This window comes from Camellia sinensis, chromosome 4 (genome assembly GCF_055761805.1).
Source record: "Camellia sinensis isolate YWXY chromosome 4, ASM5576180v1, whole genome shotgun sequence".
NCBI lineage: Eukaryota > Viridiplantae > Streptophyta > Magnoliopsida > Ericales > Theaceae > Camellia > Camellia sinensis.
The window spans coordinates 197067702-197090947 of NC_138964.1; the positions used below are offsets into that span (position 1 = coordinate 197067702).

General features: G+C 32.1%; 1 protein-coding gene across 1 annotated transcript; it reads right to left on the reverse strand.

Moving 5' to 3' along the window:
- Positions 1 to 969: 969 nt before the first annotated feature.
- LOC114266006 (cytochrome P450 81Q32) lies at positions 970 to 16117 on the reverse strand. The gene is given in 3 exon segments (XM_082923995.1): positions 970 to 1262; positions 6419 to 6715; positions 15067 to 16117. Coding segments are annotated over 3 exon segments (1479 nt in total). The 5' UTR covers positions 16036 to 16117; the 3' UTR covers positions 970 to 1049.
- Between the last annotated feature and the right edge of the window lie 7129 nt (positions 16118 to 23246).

A 23246-nucleotide genomic window follows, 5' to 3' on the forward strand; every position in this document is an offset into this window, starting at 1 on the left:
TATATTTTATAAAAAGTTAAAAAGTATACTTATTTAGATCATTCTAAACAATCCTTTATCGTCTTTATACCCCTTCTTTCATACGTAGATTATGATATAGATGTTTTTGATTGTACTAAAAAAATATTCAATAGTTAAAAGAGTATGGTCTCCCAAAGATCCATCATCATCCCTAGTTTATGATGTATAAGATCATCTCTAACACTACATTAATATTTCATAAGATTTAAATTTGATAAAAAACAGTAAATGTTTAACTTTTAATTTTTTCATCAAACTCATTAAATGAGAGATAAATCAAAATTTCTATCAAATGAGAGGAATTTTTAATTTTTCATTAAATTTAAATTGTATCCTAAATTTAATTGTTACCGTTAGAATGATTGCCCGGACATCCTCTAAGACAACCGAAAATGTAAAAAAAATTAATGAAAATTTTAATTTTGACGTTTGAGTAAACAATATTAAATTAAATTTTTTATGAAATTTAAAATTTAATAATTTTTTTTATTCAATATTGGAGATACTTTAAGAAAACAACTTCATATCTCTAATGTGTAACACTTGACACAACTTCATCCCCTCGTTGAGCATGGCACGACAGAAAAGCCAAAAACATGAGTGCTTTTATATCCATTGAACAAACGAGGGTTGTATTTGTACCAAAAATGACACCATGGCATGAAGAAGAAAAATGGACTGCAAAAAAGAAAAATCTAAAAGGATAGCATTGCTAACTTATTCAAAAATTCAACCTCATATACACCCATAAGACTACTACAGTACTAAAAAGTTTAAAGCAAAAGAAAAATAGATGAAGTCGGAAGAAAAAAAAAATAACAATGTTCTATCTTAATGGTGCTACATATAAAAACATGAAAAATAATATTTAAGCCCATTGTTTAGACTCATTTTACAGATCCGATGATAGGTAAATGATATAATTGGTTGGTGACTAGAGAAGATATGAGAAAGAGTGTTATTTTTAATATTCTAATTGATTGTCACAATGTTGGGTTTGAAAATTAAGTCTAAACATTATTGTTGCTTCAGAGAATTTTGTTCATGATGTCACGTGCTTTACACATGGCTTCTAGTGGTTCAAGTTTGGGCATGGTTAGTCCTTTGCCTTCTGTGAGATCAATAGCCTTCTCACTCACCCTCTCCCACTCAAAGCATTGAATCAATGACGCCAAACCTAAACCCACCTGTAGAAGTCCCCGAACGCCCCGGGAGGAACGAGTCCCCCGTTCCGTTCGATATTGGGCTCACTACAGCTCGGACTCTCAAATTGTCACGGTTCTTAATCTGAACCAAAGAGTCCAAATCTGGCAAATCGTTTTGAGAAAACAAATTTTTAGAAAGAAGTGCCAAACATGGACTGCTTTGCCAGATACAGAGTCGCCATCTAAATGTTTTATTTTGGAGAAATTTAGGAAACCCTGACTCGTTTGCCTAAGGCCACGTGTCCGTCATCACCAAAGTTGCCTCGGCTCGGGAACTTGGGTACGATTGGAGAAGGTCACTTCGTGAGCACCCCCGCTCGCCCGATCAAAGATCGGCCTCTACTAACTATGATATCTATTTTTGAAAACATTATGTGTTTTTATTCCGGTTATTAGCCTAGATTTACTATGTGATGCGCACAGCATACAAGTATAGACCGGGTCGCCTGAATTGGAACAAAACATTTCGTGTTTGTTTTTGAAAGATGGTTTGCTACTCGCAAGTAGGCTTAAAATGCAGATTTTGCCACCCCGGGTGGGCTTAGAAAAGATGGTTTTGCCACTATCTAGTGGGCTTAAAACTCACAGTTGATGATTTGTTCCAATCCAAATAACCCAACCTTCACCCACAGGAATTCAAGGCAGTTATATCACATAAGCAAATAGCCTCATGGTAAGCATGCTATTCATGGCAGCACTCACACACATGCAAGGATGTTAAAGCATAAAACTTATCGAGTACTCCAAGCCAAAACAAAAACTAATTAGAAATCCATGCATGATCCTAATTATACAGAAATGCCTAATGCAACACATGCAAGAGTGCAACTATAGCAGGCTCGGCTATCTTAAATATGGCATATGAAATGGTACAACTAACATGTATTCAATTTGGAATTGAAAATACAATGCAGTTAGTATGATGCGCCGAGCCCGGTGCATGCAAAACAGATTAATGATGCAAACATGCTGTCATACTGTATGCTAATCGAAATATGTCCTAATCTAACCATCATAAGCGGATAAATAAAAGGGAGAAAGACGTAGGGTTAGAAGACATACATCACACACACGCACACTTATTACAGTTACGCCCTCGCGCAGAGGGTCCGAAAGAATAATATAGTCCAAATAATACAGTCCGAATAATACAGTCCAAATATATACAAATTCCTAATTAATTTACAAATTAACTAAGAAAAATAATAAACTGGCATGCAAGTCAGGGACTGCCTTGACTCTGATCCGGATGATGAATGATGCATGTCTGGGCTGCCTTGCATGGAAATCCATGGCGATGCCCTGATTAGCCTCTGTTTGCAATTTATTCTTGGAAAGCGTGCCAAGCCCCGGAAGACTGCTGATTCTTGATTTGCTGCAACAGAAAGCAGGAAAAGGGCATGGCAATGTATTTTCACAAATGTATGCATGCCCCGATCCTCGTGCCACCAATCACGTATCTCGATGCATGATGGCCGAGGAGTCGAATTGCACGACTCAATATGGAATGAATGCACATGAAAACGAAATAAAACCTAGACTCCATCATGGACAATCCGGAGTGTCGGTGACTTGGAATTGAGACACGTTCCGTCACTTGGAGTACGAAACGTATCTCGTTTCCCGTGCTCGGGCTAACTCCTATCCCAAGCACAATGTAATATGCATGATATGCGTGAAATGCAACTAATATACAACCTAGCATGCACATGCTATGAAATGAAATGGCATACACAATGCGCAATGGACTTACACCAACATGAGTGGACCTTAGCCACGCTTACATAAGTAGCCATAAGATGAAAATGAGACAACTCAGAATACGTGCACACATGCACGCAAACCGAGGACCGGCCCTAAGGCACAAAATGCCACTCTAACAAAACATGGCAAGGCATGGAAAATGGCATACAAACATGCAAGTTTCAGCAGCAAAACATGACCCAAAACAGCCCTGAATCATAGGAATATGGCACCCGATGCATGAAATGGTCCCGAAATGCAAGATTAAGCACATGAAATGACTTGTAGCTACATCAAGCATGTATTATTTGATCATGACATGTGAAGACAGATTCAAGGCAGCCCCAAAACAAGCATGTTTACAGTTTTAAGTAAGGTCAAACAGCAAACAAAAATAGGGCAAAACTAGCATGCAAAAATGGCCCTAAATGTGAGATAAAGAAGCAAGCCACAGTTGCCGGCCCCAAACAGATGAGGACCCTTCAACAATGTTGAAGAGGGGCCCAAAATATGATGTTTTACATTTTATGGCAAACCACAAAAACCAGCACAGGTATGGCTAAGCTCTTATGCAAGAAATGGGCTAAAAGAGGGACAAAGAAGCAGGTGATGGTTGCTGGCCTCAAACACAAAGGGGCCCTTCAACAATGTTGAAGAGGGGCCCAAAATATTGCACTTTACAGTTGATGGCCGGACCCAAAACAGTATGCAAGAATGCTCAAAATGCTATGCAAAATTGGGCCAAAAAGAGAGGCATAACACAAAGTGTATAAAGGGTGCCTTAAACAGTGAAAGACCCTTAATGAAACATGAAAAATGGCTCAAAATAAGCCTAGTTCTAGTTAGGGTCGGAGCCCAAAATAGCAAGCAAAAATGACTTACAAATAGATCAAGAAAATGGTAGAAAAGGGAAAATGGAAGCTCACCCTTGAAGACTTGTCTTTGGCAGCTCCTTGGCTTGAGTTGCAACACTCCTAGGCTCTGGAAAACAACTTCAAATGGCTGCAATGGAGGTTGGAGGTATGGTGCTAGGTGGTGGTGGAGAAGGGTGTTGGACTTGAGAGGTTTTGAGCTTGGGAGTATAGAGAAAGGGAGATACAAGGCAAGGGCTTAGGGGAGAAGTTTTGTAACCCTAATAACAGAGCTGGAGCTCCTGTTATATAGGCAAAAAGAGGGGGAAATGGGGGGAAAAATGGAGGGAAAACAATCATGTTTCCCCCCCAAAAAATGCACCCCCCCGGATACACAATCTGGGGGGAAAACAGATGCATATCTGCACTGTAGCTGATGCAAGGAGCATGGCCGGCTGCTTATCTAGGTTGCAGGTGGCCGGCCGGCTAATTCCCATGGCCGGCCGGCCAAGGGTCAAAAGGTTCAAGTGTGATTAGTGGCCGGCCACCACAGAAAGAGATCCTCTGATGTGTGTACAACACAACCCTGTGGTTAAGCACTGGAAAAAGTAAACCAAGAGAGAGAACAACCCACTTTTCAAAGGGGTTCAAAAGGTTCAACAACAATTACTGGCCGGCCACCAAATATTGGTGGCCTCCCAGATGTGTACATCACAAATATGGGGTTTAGGGTTCAAGAAAATGGCCCAAGGGTGTTCAACATTGGCTTTGAAGTGAAGAAAATCGGGCGACGGAGGGCGATGAAGGGATAAAGTTGGCTGACAGAACAATTACTGGCCTCCCACCCTTTTACGGCCTTCTTACCAATGAAACAGAGGTCCCTGTCAAAAATGAACCAAAACCAATGCAAAACGAAGGTTCGGGGACCGAAACGCGCAGTTCGGGGCCCCGAAAACTGACTGTTAGGCACCGGAAGTGGTGTTCGACCACGAAGTAGGTCTCTCGGACCACAGTGTCCCTCAAAAGGGAGCAAATAAGAAGTATGCCAAAAAACGGAACAAACAGAGATGGTTAAGCGGTCCCGAACCGAGGCACACGACCAACGATTCCGAAAAACCGAAAACCGGACTCCAAACGGGCAAAATGGCCTACGACCACGAAACGTAGCCTACGGCCACTGAGAGATGATCTACGAGACCTCTCCCTCCTTTCGCGAAGAGAAAAACAAAGAAAACGGAGCCTGGTTCGTAAACTGAGGCAAAGCACAAAAGAGTCCGGAAGTCCGGAGGCAAGGCTCGCAGCCGAGACTCTGAAACTTCTGAACGAGCACAATATGCAACATCACCGAGCACTCAATCGGTGATGTCTGAGTCTTAAGGTCGGTCAAAAATGGGGTGTCTACAGTTGCCCCTCTTTGACAGAACTCGAAAGTCACACGTGACGGGAGTGAATGTCAAAGCCCAGAGACAACCCATTTTTGACAAGGCCGAAGACTTAGACAAACAGGCTAGATAACAAAGATGTGCCCGCAGGCATGCCCGCAGACAGGGAGCAAGATGCAAAATGATATGCAGGAGGATTTTGGTAATTGGACTTATACGCTACGCGAAGCCGGTTTGATAATTGGACTTATACGCTACGCGAAGCCGGTTTGAAAATTGGACTTACACGCTACGCGAAGCCGGTTTGAAAATTGGACTTACACGCTACGCGAAGCTGGTTTGATAATTGGACTTATACGCTACACGAAGCCGGTTTGAAAATTGGACTTATATGCTACGGGAAGCCGGTTTGAAAATTGAGGATTCATGCAATGCACTGTAATGTAATAACTGAAATGCAATGTAATAGCTAGGAAATGAAGGTACCTACAGGGGCAATTGGCAATGACTTACCTCATGCTGCTGGGGATCTCCCGCTTCTTCTTGGTTGAACTGCAGGTACTACTTTTCTCCCTGACTATGGTCGCAGCTTTCCCTATTCTCCAACAGGGTGACAGACTAGGTTGGATCAGTATCCAGAATTGAGGTGCATACAGATGCTATCTCAATCTATGGGGCTGCCATACAGATTTCAAGCCGAGAATATACCCCTGGGTATTTAAACCAGACTTTAGTCTCGGAAATCCCGAACCTTTGCGTTCTAGGCATAAGCCATTCGAACTCTAGTTTCCACCGTCTCAGTTGGTCTCCTAGAAACTCACTGCAAACACAGGCAGGTGGCTATACCAGACCACCAGAAGTCATTCGGGCACGACAAACACTAAAGGAATTGCACCTTTAGAGGATTTAAGGTCTCCTAGACCGGAAAGTGCACGAGGCGGCGCGAATAAATGCAAGTGCGATGCGCAAAACAACGCGAATGATGATGCAGGATTTAAGGTCTCCTTAGACCGGAGGATTTAAGGTCTCCTAGACCAGACAGTAAAATAGATACGATATAATAGATGTGATGCAATAGATAATAGATGCGATGCAACAGAGAGTACAACAGATGCAAAGGGCGACATATTCCAACCACGCTGGACTCGTGAGTGGAGGCAGAACAAAGAAAATCAATCAGGAGCGCGTTCTACGCAACCTAAGATAAGTTCCACACACGCTGAAATCGCGTAAAGAACGGGACACTCAAACCACGCTGAAACCACGTACAATCATTAGATGCCATGTGTGGTACCAATAGTGGTGCTGCAGGAAACAATCGAAAAGTTTCGGTGATGATAGCTTCAAGGTAATGCAACTTTGAGAGATCAGATTCATCGACCAGGCGTTCTTGGCCCACTTGAATGTCCAACTCAGCTCTAGCCTTCTTCAACACCTCTGGATGGTTCATTAAAAGAGACATTGCCCATTCCATTGTCACTGCTGATGTGTCTGTGCCCGCAAGTATAATGACCTAAACGTTATAAATTTACAAATCAACAATAAAATATCAAAAGCCAATGCATTGTCGTATTTTGACATTTTTTTGCATATTATTGACAATGCGACAAAAACCCTCATGGATAGCACAGTCATATTTTATACGTATTATTGGGTGTTTGAGATTGATCTTTTTTAGTGGGTTTTTTTTTAGTGATTTTTTTTAATTATCAAGAAACTTTAGGCTTTTAAGTTCTACTCAATTAGAGGAACCAAAAAAGTTAAATAAATAAATAACTTGAAAAAAGTCTACTAAAAATCGGAAGGAAAAAAATAATATTAATAATAATAATTGACATTTTTAATTTTTTTTTCTAACTTTTTAGATTCTTCTACACTAGACTGATCAAAAAATATATAATAAAAAAAATGAAATAAATTTGTAAAAAAAATATTAAAGAAAAAAATTGAAAAAAATGTGACTATTTTTTAAGCAGATGTCAAACAACCTCTTAGTACATACAACTTTTCTCAATAAAGGTCAAAATTAAAAAGTATAAATTCAAAATATTATTCTCAAAATTTTAGATAATTAATTTTTTTAACACATTTACATTATTTATATTTCATAAATTATAAACAAAATATGCATCACTTTCTATAGACTCTAAAAAATATAAAATAAAATAAATAAGTTATAAATAATTTTTACACCAAACAATGCCATTATGTAATTGTAATGAAAATCTCCATCACAATCCATGGCTTCGTATGAAAAGACTAATTTAACTTGACTTTATAACTAATTTATCTTGACTAAATTAATTTTGTTTGAAAAAAAAATTGATTTTTTTTTTATTTGTATATAATAATTGTAAGAGAAAAAGTGAAATAATTATGATTCAAATCTGATATATTTATTTTATTAACTTCTTTAACATATTTTATCTTTTTATACATTAAAGTAAAAAAATTGTTAACAAACGACAATGTAATAATGCTTCTATAGTCATAGATATACATATATACCATTTGTATATGTATTGTGTGTATTATGATGTGCAGACCCTGTAACGATTAGTGAGGGCAGAATTTTTTTTTTTTTACACAAATATGAAGAGTTACAAGTCACATTTACACCTTTATAACCTTTAACCCCATATGTTTTGTATTTTTATTTATTTATTTATTTATTTATTTTTATCTGTCTCCCGTGTTGAAATTTTCCCTAACTTATCCAACCAACAGTCATATTAAAGAAGTAAAAAGGCGTTGAAAAGAAATTAATTATTAATATTATGATTTTTTTTTTAAAAAAAAAACTATTATGTGATCTTTTAAAAATCACCCTGACATCGTGGTTTAAGAATGAAATATTTTCGTTAATTTTTTCATATTTCATGAAAAAAATGTGTACAAAAATAAAAAGAATAGAATGATCAAATTATTTTTTAATTTTATACTAAAAAAAAATCTATTTCCAAACGAGACTTTAATTAGCCTTAGAATATCAAGTATTAACACTAGAAAAAATTTCTAGAGTTAAAATTTCTATCAAATGTCAGTCTCATGTAAGTCTCGCACTCATGTGAGATAATTGATAAAAAATTTGATAAATTTTTTAGCTTCCGTTTGGAAAGTGAATTGACTTTTTGACTTTTTTTTTGGCTATTTTAGCCTGGGTTAAAAAGTTTAGTTTGGGAAGAGTTTTTTGACTTTTTGACTTTTTAAACTTTTTTTGTGAGAGAAGCGTGTAATGATTATAAGTTGGATGTGATGTTTTATTTGTTGTGACTAAAATAGCTTATTTTGTCTTTTGTGGCTATTTTAGCCACAAATCAACTTGCCAACTCCGTTTAGGAAGTTGAGATTTAGACTTTTTTTGCCAAAATAATCACAAAAAAATAAAATAGATTTTTTAGCCTAATAAGACAAAACATAACATTTAACCCATAATCATTACATTCTTTCTCTCACAAAAAAAATTAAAAAAAAACTAAAAAGTCTTTCTCAAACGAGACTTTTTAACCACAGGCAAAAATAACTAAAAAAATTAACCCACTCCCCAAACCAATCCAATATCTAGTATTAACTCTAGAAAAAATACACAACTAGAAAAAAGTACATTAACATTACGAGAGTCATGAGATTTGTTCAGATTTACAAATATGAACATCTTATTTATTGACAAAAAATACACAACTACAAAAAAAGTACATTAACAAATGTAAGAGTTAAAAGTTGGGAAATTTATACATCAGTTTTCATTTTCAAAATAATTACTAACTCATGAAAAAATATATAATTTTAATTATTAAAAGAAATAATTATCTAAAAATTCTATTTACAAATGTTATGGTAGTTTATGTCTTATTTAAGATTTCTTGAACTAATAAGTGAGAATATTATCATTTTTTTTTAATTTTTAAAACTAAGAATATTGTCAATTTTGCATAGTAATATTTCAGATAATTATTTCATTAACTGATAGAAAAAAAATAGAGTATGAAATTAAACGTTTTTGCCCTTCTACTTATTGATTTAATTCAACTATCTAATAAAATCGAGAATATTATAAGTTTTTTCTAATTTTAAAATTAAGAATATTATTAGTTTTTTTCATTTTTAAAGTTATTTTATTTTATTTTTTATATTATTTTTCCAATTTTGCAACTCAATGTTCCATCATTATGCTCCTTTTTAGATACAAAATTTTTAGTTTTGCACAAAAAAAAAATAATTCAACTTTTTCAATTTTTTTCAAAAAAAAAAAAAACATTCACTCTGTTTGGCTTTGATTTCCAGAATTCACTTTTTAGATTTTTTTTTTTTTTTGTATTTTTTTTTGTTTTCATCGATTTTTTTAATATTTTAAACAACTTTTTAAAATTTTTAAACACAACTAACATAAAATACTCTTTAAAAAAATTAATAAGCTTTCATTTGGGATGTGAGTTGACTTTTTGACTTTTTGGCTATTTTAGCGGAGGCAAAAAAATCTCGTTTAGGATAAATTTTTTGGATTTTTTTGATTTTTGTGAGAGAAAAAATAAAATGATTATTGTTTGGCTATGATGTATTTTCTTATTGGGCTAAAAAGTATATTTTGTCTTTTTGTGACTATTTTAGCCCAAGAAGATGATGCCAAACATAGCCTAAATATCAAAAATACAAAAATTCAATACATATTTTTTTTTAAATTTTTTGTGTATTTATTAATTTTTTAAAATATTTTTTCACAAATATTTTACTTTTTAGAAGGACAATTCTGACTATTAAAAAATTTTAATGGGATTTCAAGACTTAAAAAAAAATTAGTTAGCACTTAGGCATTGTTTGACAACATCACTTTTTAATCTAAAAGTCAAAAAATCATTAAAAAAATTAAAAAGCCAACAACCTATACCAAAAAGTCGAAGATTTCATTTTTTTTTCTCTACCTTTTACAAATCTTTTTGTAAAAAATCAAAAAGTCATTCCAAACATACTAATTTTTTTACCTCATATTTTCGCCAAAAAATCAAAAAGTACTAAAATAATCTGTTTTCAAACGATACCTTAATGAAATATAAGTTCATAAATTAAGACTTGTGTTTAAATACCCCTTATTAAAATTTATTATTAATATGTATTTTTTTATGCAAATATAGACTTAACTGTTAATTCTTCTTAAAAGTTTAGTGATTGAAATGAAATAATCATAATACTACTAAATTTTATATGAATCATTAAAAAATATTCAAAGTTACATGTAACATATTTTAATTCTACAAAAATTAAAAATCAAAATATATTTATAACATTATTACGTCATGCAACCGGTCGAGTCTGGATCCTTTGAAATAATTTTTTTTATACTGTTGTTATTTAAGCAATAAATTTTTTAGTTGGCTTTTTTGAATGAAGATTTTTTAGTATGGCACAAAAAAGTTTATTTGGATTGACTTTTTAATTTCTGTGAGAAAAAAATAAAATGATTGTAATTTGAATGTGTCATTTTATCTTATTAACTAATTAAGTGTATTTTATCTTTTGTGTTTTTTTAGACCCAAAAGCCTTAGCCAAACGAAGCATAAGGATTGTTTGGATGATCTAAATAGTATATTTTTTTACTTTTTATGAAAAGATTCGTAAAAAAAATAGAGAGATAATATGATTCAAAAAGATAAAAAGACAAATAAATACACTTTTTTAGTGCATCACAAAACACCCTCTAATAATTTTAAAGTAAATATTTTGTAAGGTTAGATTCAAAAATTGAAAGCCAAAGGCCATGTTTGGTTCTCTTTTGGAATTACAATTTCAGTCAAAAAATTTCAAAATTGTTTTGAAAATTAATAACCAAACACATAACTCAAAACTAAATCTAAAAATTATTTTCTGACCTTTTATGAAAAAATTTATAAAAAAAAATAAAGAAATAATATAACTCAAAAAGTTAAAAAGGTGAATAAATACACTTTTTTAATGTCCCCTAAACACCCTCTAATAATTTCAGAGCAATATGCTGCGAGGTCAGATTTGAAAATTGAAAGATAAGGCCATGTTTGGTACCCTTTTGAAATCACAATTCTAATAAAAAAAATTCAAAACTCTTATGAAAATTAATAACCAAATACACAATTTAAAACTACTCAAAATTAATCTAAAAATTATTTTCAAAACTTATAACCAAGCAAATAATTCAAAACTCAAAATTAAACTCTTTTCAAAATTTTATTTTAAAAGAAAAAATTCAAAAAAATATTTTTTATTTTGTTTTTTAAAATTATGATTTGAGCGTGGTGTCGTGTTTTAAATTATGAGTTTAATTAAGTTTTGAAAAGAGAAAATTTGTTTAGTTATGAGTTTTGAAAATATTTTAAATTGTATTATGAAATTTTTTGAATTTATTTTTTAAATATTTAAAAAAATTCTTAATTTTATTTTATTAGGGTAAATATTTCATATTTTAAATATTTATTTATTTATTTCCAAATGTATTATATTGCATATGTTTATGTGTTGTATTTTTTAAAAATATTTTAAATATTGAAAAAAAAAAATTTTATTAAATTTTTCTTTTTTTTGTGTTGTATTGTTTTTTTAAAATATTTTTTATTTTTAAATATTTTAATTTTTTTATTATGTGTTTGGTTACAATTTGAGGGTAGAGTTTTGAGAGTAATATAGCGTTTCAAATTATGTTATCGGTTATGAGTTTTGAAAATAATTTTTGAATTGAATTTTGAGTTATGTGTTTAGTTACGATTTGAGTGTGGCTTTGTATTTTGAGTTTAAAATATTAAAATAAAAAAAAATAAAAAAAATTTCAAAATAAAATAAAATATTTAATATAACAAATTTGAAAATATTTAAATAAAAATTATATATATTTAAAATAAAAAAAATTCTTAAATATTTTTTAATATTTGAAAAAAAAAAAGAGTTTTATTAATAAATCTCATATTTTGGACTTGTAATATAGTTCCATATTTTTTTATGTGATTCATTTTGTTTTTTTAGATGTGTAATGACTCATTTGCTTTGTCACATTGTGGAGTCACATTTGAAAAAAGTAAATTAAATTTTTTTTTAATATCACATCATACCCATCACGTTAGAGTGTCATATTTAAGAAAAATACATTAAAGAGTTTTTAATTTTTTTTATAGTGTCACATCATACCCGTCACGTTATCACATTTAAGAAAAGTACATTAAATTTTTTTTTTTTTTTTTGAAGTGTCACATATCACATTTGGAAAAAGTATACTAAGGAGTTTTTAAATTTTTTAGAGTGTCACATTATACCCGACATGTTGCCACATTTTAAAAAAATACACCAAGAAATTTATATTTTTTTGAAGTGTCACATCATATACTCGTCACATTGTCACATTTGGAAAAAAAAAATACACTAAGGAGTTTTTATTTTTTTGAGTGTCACATTAATATCTATCACATTGGAGTATCACATCATACTTGTCACATTAATAAAAATGTATAGTTTTTACCAAAACACTACCAAAATAAAAAATAAGACCACATGAAAAGAAACTCTCAATTAATAGACTTAACCGATCAATAGAAAAAACTTGGGACTAATTGAAATACTTGTTTGTGAGATGAGATTTATTGGTAAATATTCTAAAAATGAATTTAAAAAATTCAAAATACAACTCAAAATTCAAAAAACTAAAAATTTAAAATAAAACTCAAAATTATTTTCAAACGGTGGTATTACATGTACTAATTAGTGTACCAACACTCTTTTCAAAATTAAAAAATTTTAAAACTCTTTTCAAAACATTTTTAAAAATTCATAATTAAATAAATTTTCTCTTTTCAAAACTTAATTTACAATTTTTCATTTAAATCACAATTTTATATTCAAATTATAAATCCAAAACTAAACCTAGGGGTGCAACTCGGGCGCGCTCAACCCGAGCAACCCGTGCCCAGCCTGAGTTTTTTTAGGGTTTGGACAACAATATTTTGTAATTTGGACGGGCCTGAGCAGATTTTTGATGCCCAAATTGTAATTTGGGTCGGGCCTGTGCAGAATCAGTGGCTAACCCAAGCAATCAGAACCCGAATTGTATTTAATATATTATATAAATTATATAATATATGTATAAATTAAATTAAATAGATGTCCTTAATTATTTATTTATTTTTTGGCTGGTCTTTCACCTTTGAATTAGCATCTTTTATTTGGACCATTAGATTAAATTTAAAAAGAAAATCATACCTTATGTATGGAATAATGAAGCATTGTTCGTTATATGGAATAATAAACCATTGTTTGTTAATTAATTGCAATTGAAGAAACTTTCAAATCTGTTGAAGTTTGTGGCTGGCCTACCATTTCTAGCATGTCTAGCATTTATATGTATCAGTGTTTTATATGTACCAGTTTTTTATGCACCAGATGCTTTGAAACACGGGTGCAGGTACGAGTACGACATGGGTATGAGTACAGGTACGTCGATACGTCAAAACTCAAAAAAAATATGATACGGGTACGGCTGCTGTACGTCGATAATTTTTATTTTTATTTTTATAATTGTGGTTAAGGATCTAACCTACAAATTAAAATTTAATATCAAAACTAAAAAGAGAACTACAAAAATGGTCATAACTAATATCATTTTAAAAATTAAAAATTAAAATTAAAATAATTAAAAGTTAAAATTTTGATTTATCATTAAAATGAAATTCTAAATTATTATTATTTTTTTATAATTTTTTAGTGTATTCAAAAGGATAAGTCAGTGTATAATTATATTATATTGTATAGCTACACAGAAAGAGAGAGGGGGGAGGGTGTAAATAAAAGAAAGAGACATTTACCAATTCCCATACCAGTTTCCCATTCCAATGAAGACAATTGTAGCACCGGACCATTCTCACTCTCTCATTCTCTATCTCTCTATCTCTCGCTCTCTCTCTTACACCAAATCAACCCAACCCACCAGCAGAAATGGCAACAAGTCCGACGACCTAAAGCCCTACGCGATCTTCTAGGTGGATTCAGATCGTTGTCTGGCCACCAAGTCCGACGACTTTGGCTCCACCTGCTCCTTCTAGAACGAGCACTTCGTTCTCCCCCTTTCCCTCCCTTTCCACGACTCCCTCCTCACCCTCGAAATCTTTCACTCCAAACCCTCTGAGACCCCTAAGTCCTTAGTCGGCTCTCTCCGTCTTGCTCTCAAGGAACTCTCTGGCAGGGATAAGGATTCGAAGGAAGAATTGAGATTGAAGATTATGATGCCCCGATAAACCAGGTTTGTATATATTTTTAATATTATAAAATAACCATCTATTTTTTGTTTTTTTAATAAAGAACGTAAAAAAATTGCTTCGGTACCTTGAATCTCTTTGCAATTTGATTTTTTGCCCGGTGTACCCCTCCGTACCCACGACGTACCCATGCCGTACCCAAATGTACCAAACGTATCGAACCCTCTTTGGCCGTACCCAATACGCGTGCAGTCATACCGGTACGCGTACTCGTACCTGGTATGTACCCGGTACTCGTACGACACCATTTTTAGAGTACCCGTGCTTCATAGACCAAATGTGAATGGACTTGTGTATATATATATATAATGAAGCATTCAGAAGCTGTTTGTGAATTTCGGGCAATTCGGGCTAACCTGAGTTCAAATTATAAAGGTTGGTCCAAGCTTAGGCAGCTATGCTCGGGTTGATGGCTGGGCTTGGGCGGGCTTGAGCACTGCTCAATACAATTCGGACTGGACTTGGACAAACCTCCAACCCGACCGAACCCGCCCGAGTTGCACCCCTAACTAAACTTCAATTTTTATAAAATCAAATTTGAATCACTTAAAAAAACAATCAAAGAAAAATTACTCTAGGAGATACTGGAGTGGCCACATACCAAGATAAGCCCTTTGATAATTGCATCCGTATAATATTCAGGCTGCGATTCTTACAACGAGAGCAAATGATCGATCATCGAATTCCTACTCTTATCGCTTCTGTGTTCATCGATCAGACCTTGCAACAACACGTCCATCCTCTTATGAATTCTCCCCAAATTCTTCTCAAAATTCCCATAATCAATCCACCTCAAAACCAGTAAGAAATCGTTAGGATTCGACGCACCGCCGTGTTCGAATGTCTCGCTCACCAGATCCCGAAACTGCTTCGCCTCCTCGTGGTTCTCCAAATCCTCGCCGTAGTATCTCTTTTCGGCGATCATTCTCATGATGATGTTAAAGCTCAGCTCCGAAAACTTCGATTTCAATTCGACTTTTGCGAAATCAGCCGACGAATTTCGATATAGATTTCGAAGGAGGAGCTTGATTTCGTCTTTTCGGACCGATAAGAAGGCGTTGAGTCGAGTCGTGGAGAAGATTTCGAGCGACATGAGGCGGCGGAGGTTGCGCCAGTGGTCGCCGTAGGGGGAGTCGACGACGCTGGTGTAGTTGTAGCCGATGTACTTGTCGCCGATGAGCGGGGGACGATTGGCTAACACGACGTCGTTCTTTGTGAAACATTCCTCCACGGTGGAAGGCGACGAGACCACCACGACGAGGCGAGAGCCGAAGCTGAGGGAGAAGACGGAGCCGAGGTTTTGAGAGATTCGGTGGAAAGTTCGGTGGAGAGGTGGTTTGAGGAGGTGGAGATGACCTATGACCGGAAGAGCTGGTGGACTAGGCAGGAGGTTACGGCGGCGCTGAGATCTTAATTGTGAGAAGAACTTAAAAGCAATAATGAGAGTGAGAACGGAGAGAGATGCGTATGTTAAGCAAGGTAGCTTCCATGTTTGGTTGTATAAATTTTGGTGGGTACTTCTCAACTTGGGTGTTTGGGTATATCTACAGGGAAATTCCACCGAATGCATCCCTAGTTATGATTTTTGTATTATTTGATTAGTACCTATTTGAGTTTTAGTGGTGACTAATTGAGATATTAGTTATAATTTTTTGTTTTAATTATGGTCAAAAAAAATTTATTATACTTTTTTTAAAATATTTAATTTTTTTTCTTTTAATTATGACTCTTACATAATTAGTCATAACATTTATAATAATTAATCTCATCACAGCATTATCGATAGGTATGTAATACACAGACCTTGCATTTTATTAGTTTTTTTTTTTCTTTGAATCACATTTTTTTATTAGTTAAAATTATAAAATGGGGAAATGACACATCGTTGGGGATAAAAAATATTATTTACAAAAACATATATAGGTAAATTATTAATAGATCTTAATAATTGGATTTAATTCCTAAACAAACTCTAAATCTAACTTAAATCGACCAAATTTGTTTAAAAAAAGCCCATAAACGAATTACAAAAGGAAAAATGTTTGGAATCTCCACAAAGGAGGATTTTCACAACCTCCACTAATGTATTAATTATTGATGTGTTTGAATTTTTTTTAAATTGTATCTGATAATAACATGAATAGTTCAAATCATTTGAAAGATTGTGAGATTATGTTTTGTGAAATCTCTATCACTACTGTTACAAAAGTGATCACGTTATTGTATTTCATTGGCCAAAGCTTTTTCAATTTATTGTATTTCATTGACGAAAGCTTTGCTTTGTTCACATTTAGGAGGAATGCTGAGTTATGCTGTGACGTTGACGAGCCATTATTCAAGAAACCTTATTAGTTATTATCCACACTAAAAATAACGAATTGCACTAGCAGGGCTGTAATTTAAGACTTGTGTTATTTTAATTTTTGATTTTTTAAATGTAATAATTTTGATTTTAAATTTTGAATCTTATTTTAAATAAGAATAATAAAAAATATTTCCTTTGTAAATAGTTTTTTTTATGTACAAGTCATCATATAACTTATTTTGTATTAGTTAATTTTTATGTTGTTTGAAATGTAATAGTTTTTTTTTAATAAATAATGTTGGAACTTTCATAGTTATAAAGTAATGTTTGGTTTGGTTTTTAGAATCTATTTGGAATTTTTTTTTAAGAAATTAAAAATTAGATTGGTAAAAAAAATTAGACACTTTATTTTTATATAATTTTACCTTTTGGAAGAGTAGAAATAATTTTTTAAAATATATATGTTTTTATATTTATTTTCGTTAAATTGGTTTATATTTTTTCAAAAGTCAAATATGGCGATAATTTTGATATCATTATTAAACTAATCCATATCAAAAAATTCAAAAATAAAAATATTTTATATTTATTACATGATAATTATCTAAAAATATCTATTAATAACAAATACAATCATCTATTATATGATAATCATCTAAAAATATCAACCAAAACAATCACTCATTACATGATCATTATCCAAACATATAATAAAAATAAATTTAATAAAAAAAATAAAAATGTAAAAGATTTATCATTTTTATATAATTTTATCTTCGGTGGATATAAATAATTTTTTAAAATTAACAATAAGTTTTTGATATTTATTTGGGGTTTTTTTTTTTTAAGCTCCCTAATAATAACAATTTTCTGCATAAAGGACATTACAAAATGTAATACTGCCTCAGGTCCCTAACCAAAATACCAGCTCATTTTATCAATTTCTTGGACCAAAATACCCTACGTCTGTTGGATATTCTCCTTTGTCATGCTGGTACTGGTGTTGGGTATTTTCCGGCGAGTACGAAAACAAATTCAGCAAAACAAAAGTACTAAGTTTGGCAAATTTGATTTTCTGGGTAAACAAACAGAGTGGAGTGGAGTTGATAGATGTATATATATATATATATATATGATACATACATATATATATATATATATACAATCTGTTGCTTACTGTCTTAACTAGTATATATATGATAATTAATCAATTAAGACCATTTGCAACCATAATCAAACAGTCACTCTTAGTTATCTTATCTATGGTTGCAAACATATATATATATATATATATATATATATATATATGATACACACATATATATATACAATGTCAGCACATATATATATATATCCAGTGTTGAATATAATATCTTCAGGTTCAGAGAAATTTGAATTTTCTCTGGATTCAACCCAGAGAAAGTGATCCAGAGAAATTTGAATTTTCTCTGGATTCAACCCAGAGAAATTCAACCCAGAGAAAGTGATCCAGAGAAATTTGAATTTTCTCTGGATTCAACCCAGAGAAATTCATACCATTAAGTTTAAAGAAAATCTATCACAAACTCATAGAAGAACTATTAATTTGTTTGTGCAGGAAATTGTGATTGAATCAGCAGCAGCAAAACCAATGACAAATTGATCAAATCATAGTTTTATCATTCCAGAGAAATTCTGGACCAGAGAAATTTTTCTCTGGGTTGAATCCAGAGAAATTCTTTGGAAGTCCAGAATTTCTTTGCTTCCAACTGATGATGGGTTGCTTTCCTTCCAACTGTCAAAATTGAACTGCTTTCTGTGCATTTGGGGCTTCTTATTGAAGCTTCTTGTGTTCTTGTTTTTGTAAATTTCTCTGGCTTGTTACATTTGTGTTTCTCTATTGTGTAATTTTATCTGGCATGCTTATGTTTCTGCATTATTTTCTCAAGCAAATTATCTGTGGCTTACTACTCTATTGGTGTGGCTAATTTTCTCTGGCATTTATAATTTTCTCTGGCCAAATTACTTTTCTTACTTGTGTGTCTAATTTTCTCTGGCAGCATTTATAATTTTCTCTGGCCACAATATGTTTATGTCTTGTGTCTAATTTTCTCTGGCATATTTATTATGTTTCTGCAATATGTTTATGTCTTGTGTCTAATTTTCTCTGGCCAAATTACTTCTCTAATTTTCTCTGGCATTTATGAATTTCTCTGGACTTGTGAACTCATATTCACTTTCAATATAACAAAAACAAAAACACATTAACATCAAGAGACAAAAATATATCAAACACAAGCACATAAAAAAATCACAGAGAAGATCTGTTATGTTCACAAAACATTCAATTCAAAAAATTAAAAAAAAAAACAAAACAAAACACTTACTACTCTATTGCTACATCTGTAAATTTCTTTGCCTACTTACAATTTTCTCTGTGATTTTCACTGCACTACAAGTTTACAATTTTCTCTGTGATTTGAGTTCAATTATAGTAACAAACCTGCAATTTTCTCTGCACTACACAAAAAATGCAAAGTGAACAAAAAACAGAGCACAAAAACGTAGAAAAACAGAGCACCAAAAAACAACTCATAACCATGTTGACAGAGAATGAAAAAGCAACTCCAAAAATCAAAATCAACTCCATCGAAAATTCATCAATAACAGATAATGAAAAATTAACTTCAAAAATAAAAAACGATAACACTGAGTTCGTCTCTCTCACATTGATCAAAACTAAAAACAAAAACCTAATTCAACACCTACACGATCAAATCAAATCAAAAATTGAAAACTTATCTAATTCAACTCCACATGAAATCAAATCAAACACAATGAACCAGATTTCAACTCCTACACGATCGATCAACATCTACAAATAACGAACATGATTTCAACTCGTATAGGATTTCAACACCTACAAACAACGAACAGGATTTCAACACCTACAAAAACCCTAGAAAATCTCCACAAAAATCTGAATCGTCAAGTTCATCCTCACGTAATCTCCCACAAAATATCAATATGATCTTTAGCTGCCAAATTCAAAACAACGTATATTATAAATAAGGGTAAGACAGGTATTTTACACTCTAAAATAACATTGAGGGACTTTAGGCTACAAAAGAACACATTGTGGACCTAATCCATTACTAAAAGTTGGATAGGGACCTTAAACCGATTTTCCCTATTTATTTTTGTCAAACTATTTATATTTTATCAAATTAACGATTTTACCCTTGAAATGAAGTAATAATGTCTTTAATTGTCCTTATTTAAAACAAGATTCAAAATTTAAAATTAAATGTATTACAATTGAAAGGTTAGAAAATAAAATTATATAAATCCTAAATTACAAAGACGATTAGTGTGATTTAAAAATAAAAAAATAATAATAATAATAAAAAAACTCTTCTTAGTGCTTCTTGAGTTTATAATGATCTCATGCTCAAACTTTAATGTTTATATTGTACGATGGGAAACTGAATTCTTGCATGTCAAGGATTGGGCTCTTCTAACTTTGCTTCTAGAACCTTATTCTACACCCATTGAAACTTCTTTTATGTTGGTCAAAATGTTTTTTTTTTTAATTATACAAAAATTGATTACAGGAGATAATTTTCTTTGTCGATCCATTACGATCGTTATGTATATGTCGATCCGTAATGGTCATTATGCCTATGTCCCTAATCCTTTGTGGTCGTTTTGGTAAGATTCTGGTTAGTATTGTTGTATTCCGGAATGCAAGAAACTCTAAACGGTTGATGAACTTTATGAATTCTAAATGTGTATATATGATAAATGCTTCGTTTTGACGCAAGCGTTCTGTATGGAATTTTGTCTAAGTTTTAATACAATTTTTGGAAATGTATTGCGCTAGGTCTTAAACTATGAAAGAGTTAAATGTTTGAGGAACTTTATTTCTGATTACAAGTATTCGAAAAATACTTTGATCATGTTAAGAACAATGTTTTGATTTTATAAGTTATGGACCTCATTCATTCAACATCTTTACACTAACGTTATTCATAGGGTTCTAACTCATTGTTTTATATATGTATGTAGGTGATCAAGTGTAAGAGCGGACGTAGTGGCGTCAACCTAAACTCTGTTTTGTCAAGCCAAATACCGCTCCTCACCGTGAGGTTTCAAACTATCAGGCGCCAAGGTTTTTTTGGGTAGTTCAGAATTCACCCTTTTGAAATTGTGATCATGTGTAAAGTTTAGTCTTAAGACTTTTGTTATGACTGGTTTTATTTTGTTAATGGGATTTAAGCCCTAAGTCATGTTTATGTTTTGTACACCAAGCTTGACATGGACTTATATATATATGTTTATATATTGATTTGTTTTATTCAATTTAAGTCTGTACAACTCATTTGACGTTATATTTATTAATTATTGGCTTCCACAGCCCCTATTATTGTATTACTGTTAAGTAAACATTTGGTAATATTAAATTACTGGCCGATCATGATGCTAAACTTATAGGGGCGGGTTTGGATCGTGACAATAATTCTTTCATGTGAGTTGGAAGAATTAATCATAAAATTAAAAATAGTGGGGCTGGGCTTCTCTCTAGCTTGTGATCGGACTAGAGGGTACAGTTGGGCCTGGAGGGCCCACTATATGTCTTGTTTTGATAATTCAAACCATTAAATGTGTAGAACTTATCGATTACTATATGCCTGTAAAACATTAGGTTGATCGGATATCGATAGTTATTTCATCGGATCAGATTTTTATCAACCGTTTATTTTTTTTATACAAAACTAATTTGATCATGTAACTATCGATATCCGATTAACGTGATTTTTTATAAGCGTATAGTAGTCGACGAGTTCTACACATTGAATAATTGAGATTATCGAAACGGGACCCATAGTGAGACCTTATGAATTCAACAGTACTTTCCAGTCCGATCATAAACTAAAGGGAATGAGCCCCTAATCTTATCACATGCATGTGTGATCTCCTATACTCATGTATGAGAATTGTATCCGACAATCAATTTATATATTTTCAAATATTCTATACCATTCCATTACACGATTTCAAGCTCTTATAGAGCATGGTACAACACAAAGCCATTGCACTAGGCTCCAAAACATGAGTGCTTTATATTCATTGAACAAAGAATAAAATTGGATTGCGAAAAAGGAAAATGTAGAAGGATATCATTCCTGTTGTTAACTTATTTGAAAAGTCAATTTCGTATATATGCACAAGACTATTACAATACCATGGCATAAAGAAGAAAATCGGACTATGAAAAAGAAAAAATGTAGAAGTATAGCATTCCTATTGTCAACTTATTTGAAAATTCAATTTCGCATAAGGCTGCTACAATATCATAAAGAAAAATATTGGACTATGAAAAAGAAAAATTGTAGAAGGATAGCATTCCTATTGTTAACTTATTTGAAAATTCAATTTCGCATACGACTACTACAATATCATAAAGTTTAAAGCAGAAGTAAATTAAACGAAATCAAAAAGAAAAGTACAATATACTATCTAATATGGTGCTAAAGCACTTAATAACTTGCTGAAAATATTTTACAAAATTGGTTAAATATCATGTGCAACTGCAGAGAGAACCTTATTCATGATGTTGCGTGGTTTACACATAGGTTCCAGTGGCTCGAGTTTGGGCATGGTTAGCCCTTTCCCTTCCGTGAGATCAATTTACTCACCCTCTCCCACTCATGGCACTGAATCAATGACCCCAAGCCCAAACCCACAACATGTTGGGCCAATCCAACCCCTGGACAGGCTCTCCTTCCCATCCCAAAAATATAGTTCAATTGGTATAATTATATAACTAGTGAAAACCGTGCTATGCATGGGATGTCAAAAAATTAATAAAATATGTTTATGAAAATAAAAACATATTAAATTCTATAATTTTATTATAATTTATATATCAATTTTTAATTTGTCACCACTTTAATTATGTAACTTTCAACCCCCTCGCTAAAGTTGTAAATTTGAGTGAGTTGAACCCAAACAACTCGAGTCGAGTCGAGTCTACAAATTTTTAAAGATTGGGCAGCATAATTTTTAATTCGATAAGAACCTATACAAAATTCAAAAATTCGAATAAATTTGAATGGACTCGGGCAGAGACATCAAATAACCTGAGCAATCAAAACAAAATTGTATTTATAAATATATAAAATTATTTGCTAATTTATTTTTTAATAATAAATAAGATTAATTAAAACTTTAATATTAATGAACAAAAACAAATATACTTTTTGGAAAGGGATCATCGAATAAGTTGATATTAAAAAAAATTACGTTTTATAATGGCATAAAATAATTTAAATATTATTTTTCAAAAATTATTTTTAATTTAAAAATTACAATAAAATATTTAAATATAATAAAATTAAATTTCTTAAAAAATAAAAGTATCTGGATAAAAAAAAGGTAAGAAGAAAATTTAGAATGATATTCTTATTTGATCTAAAAATAATTCTAGACGACCA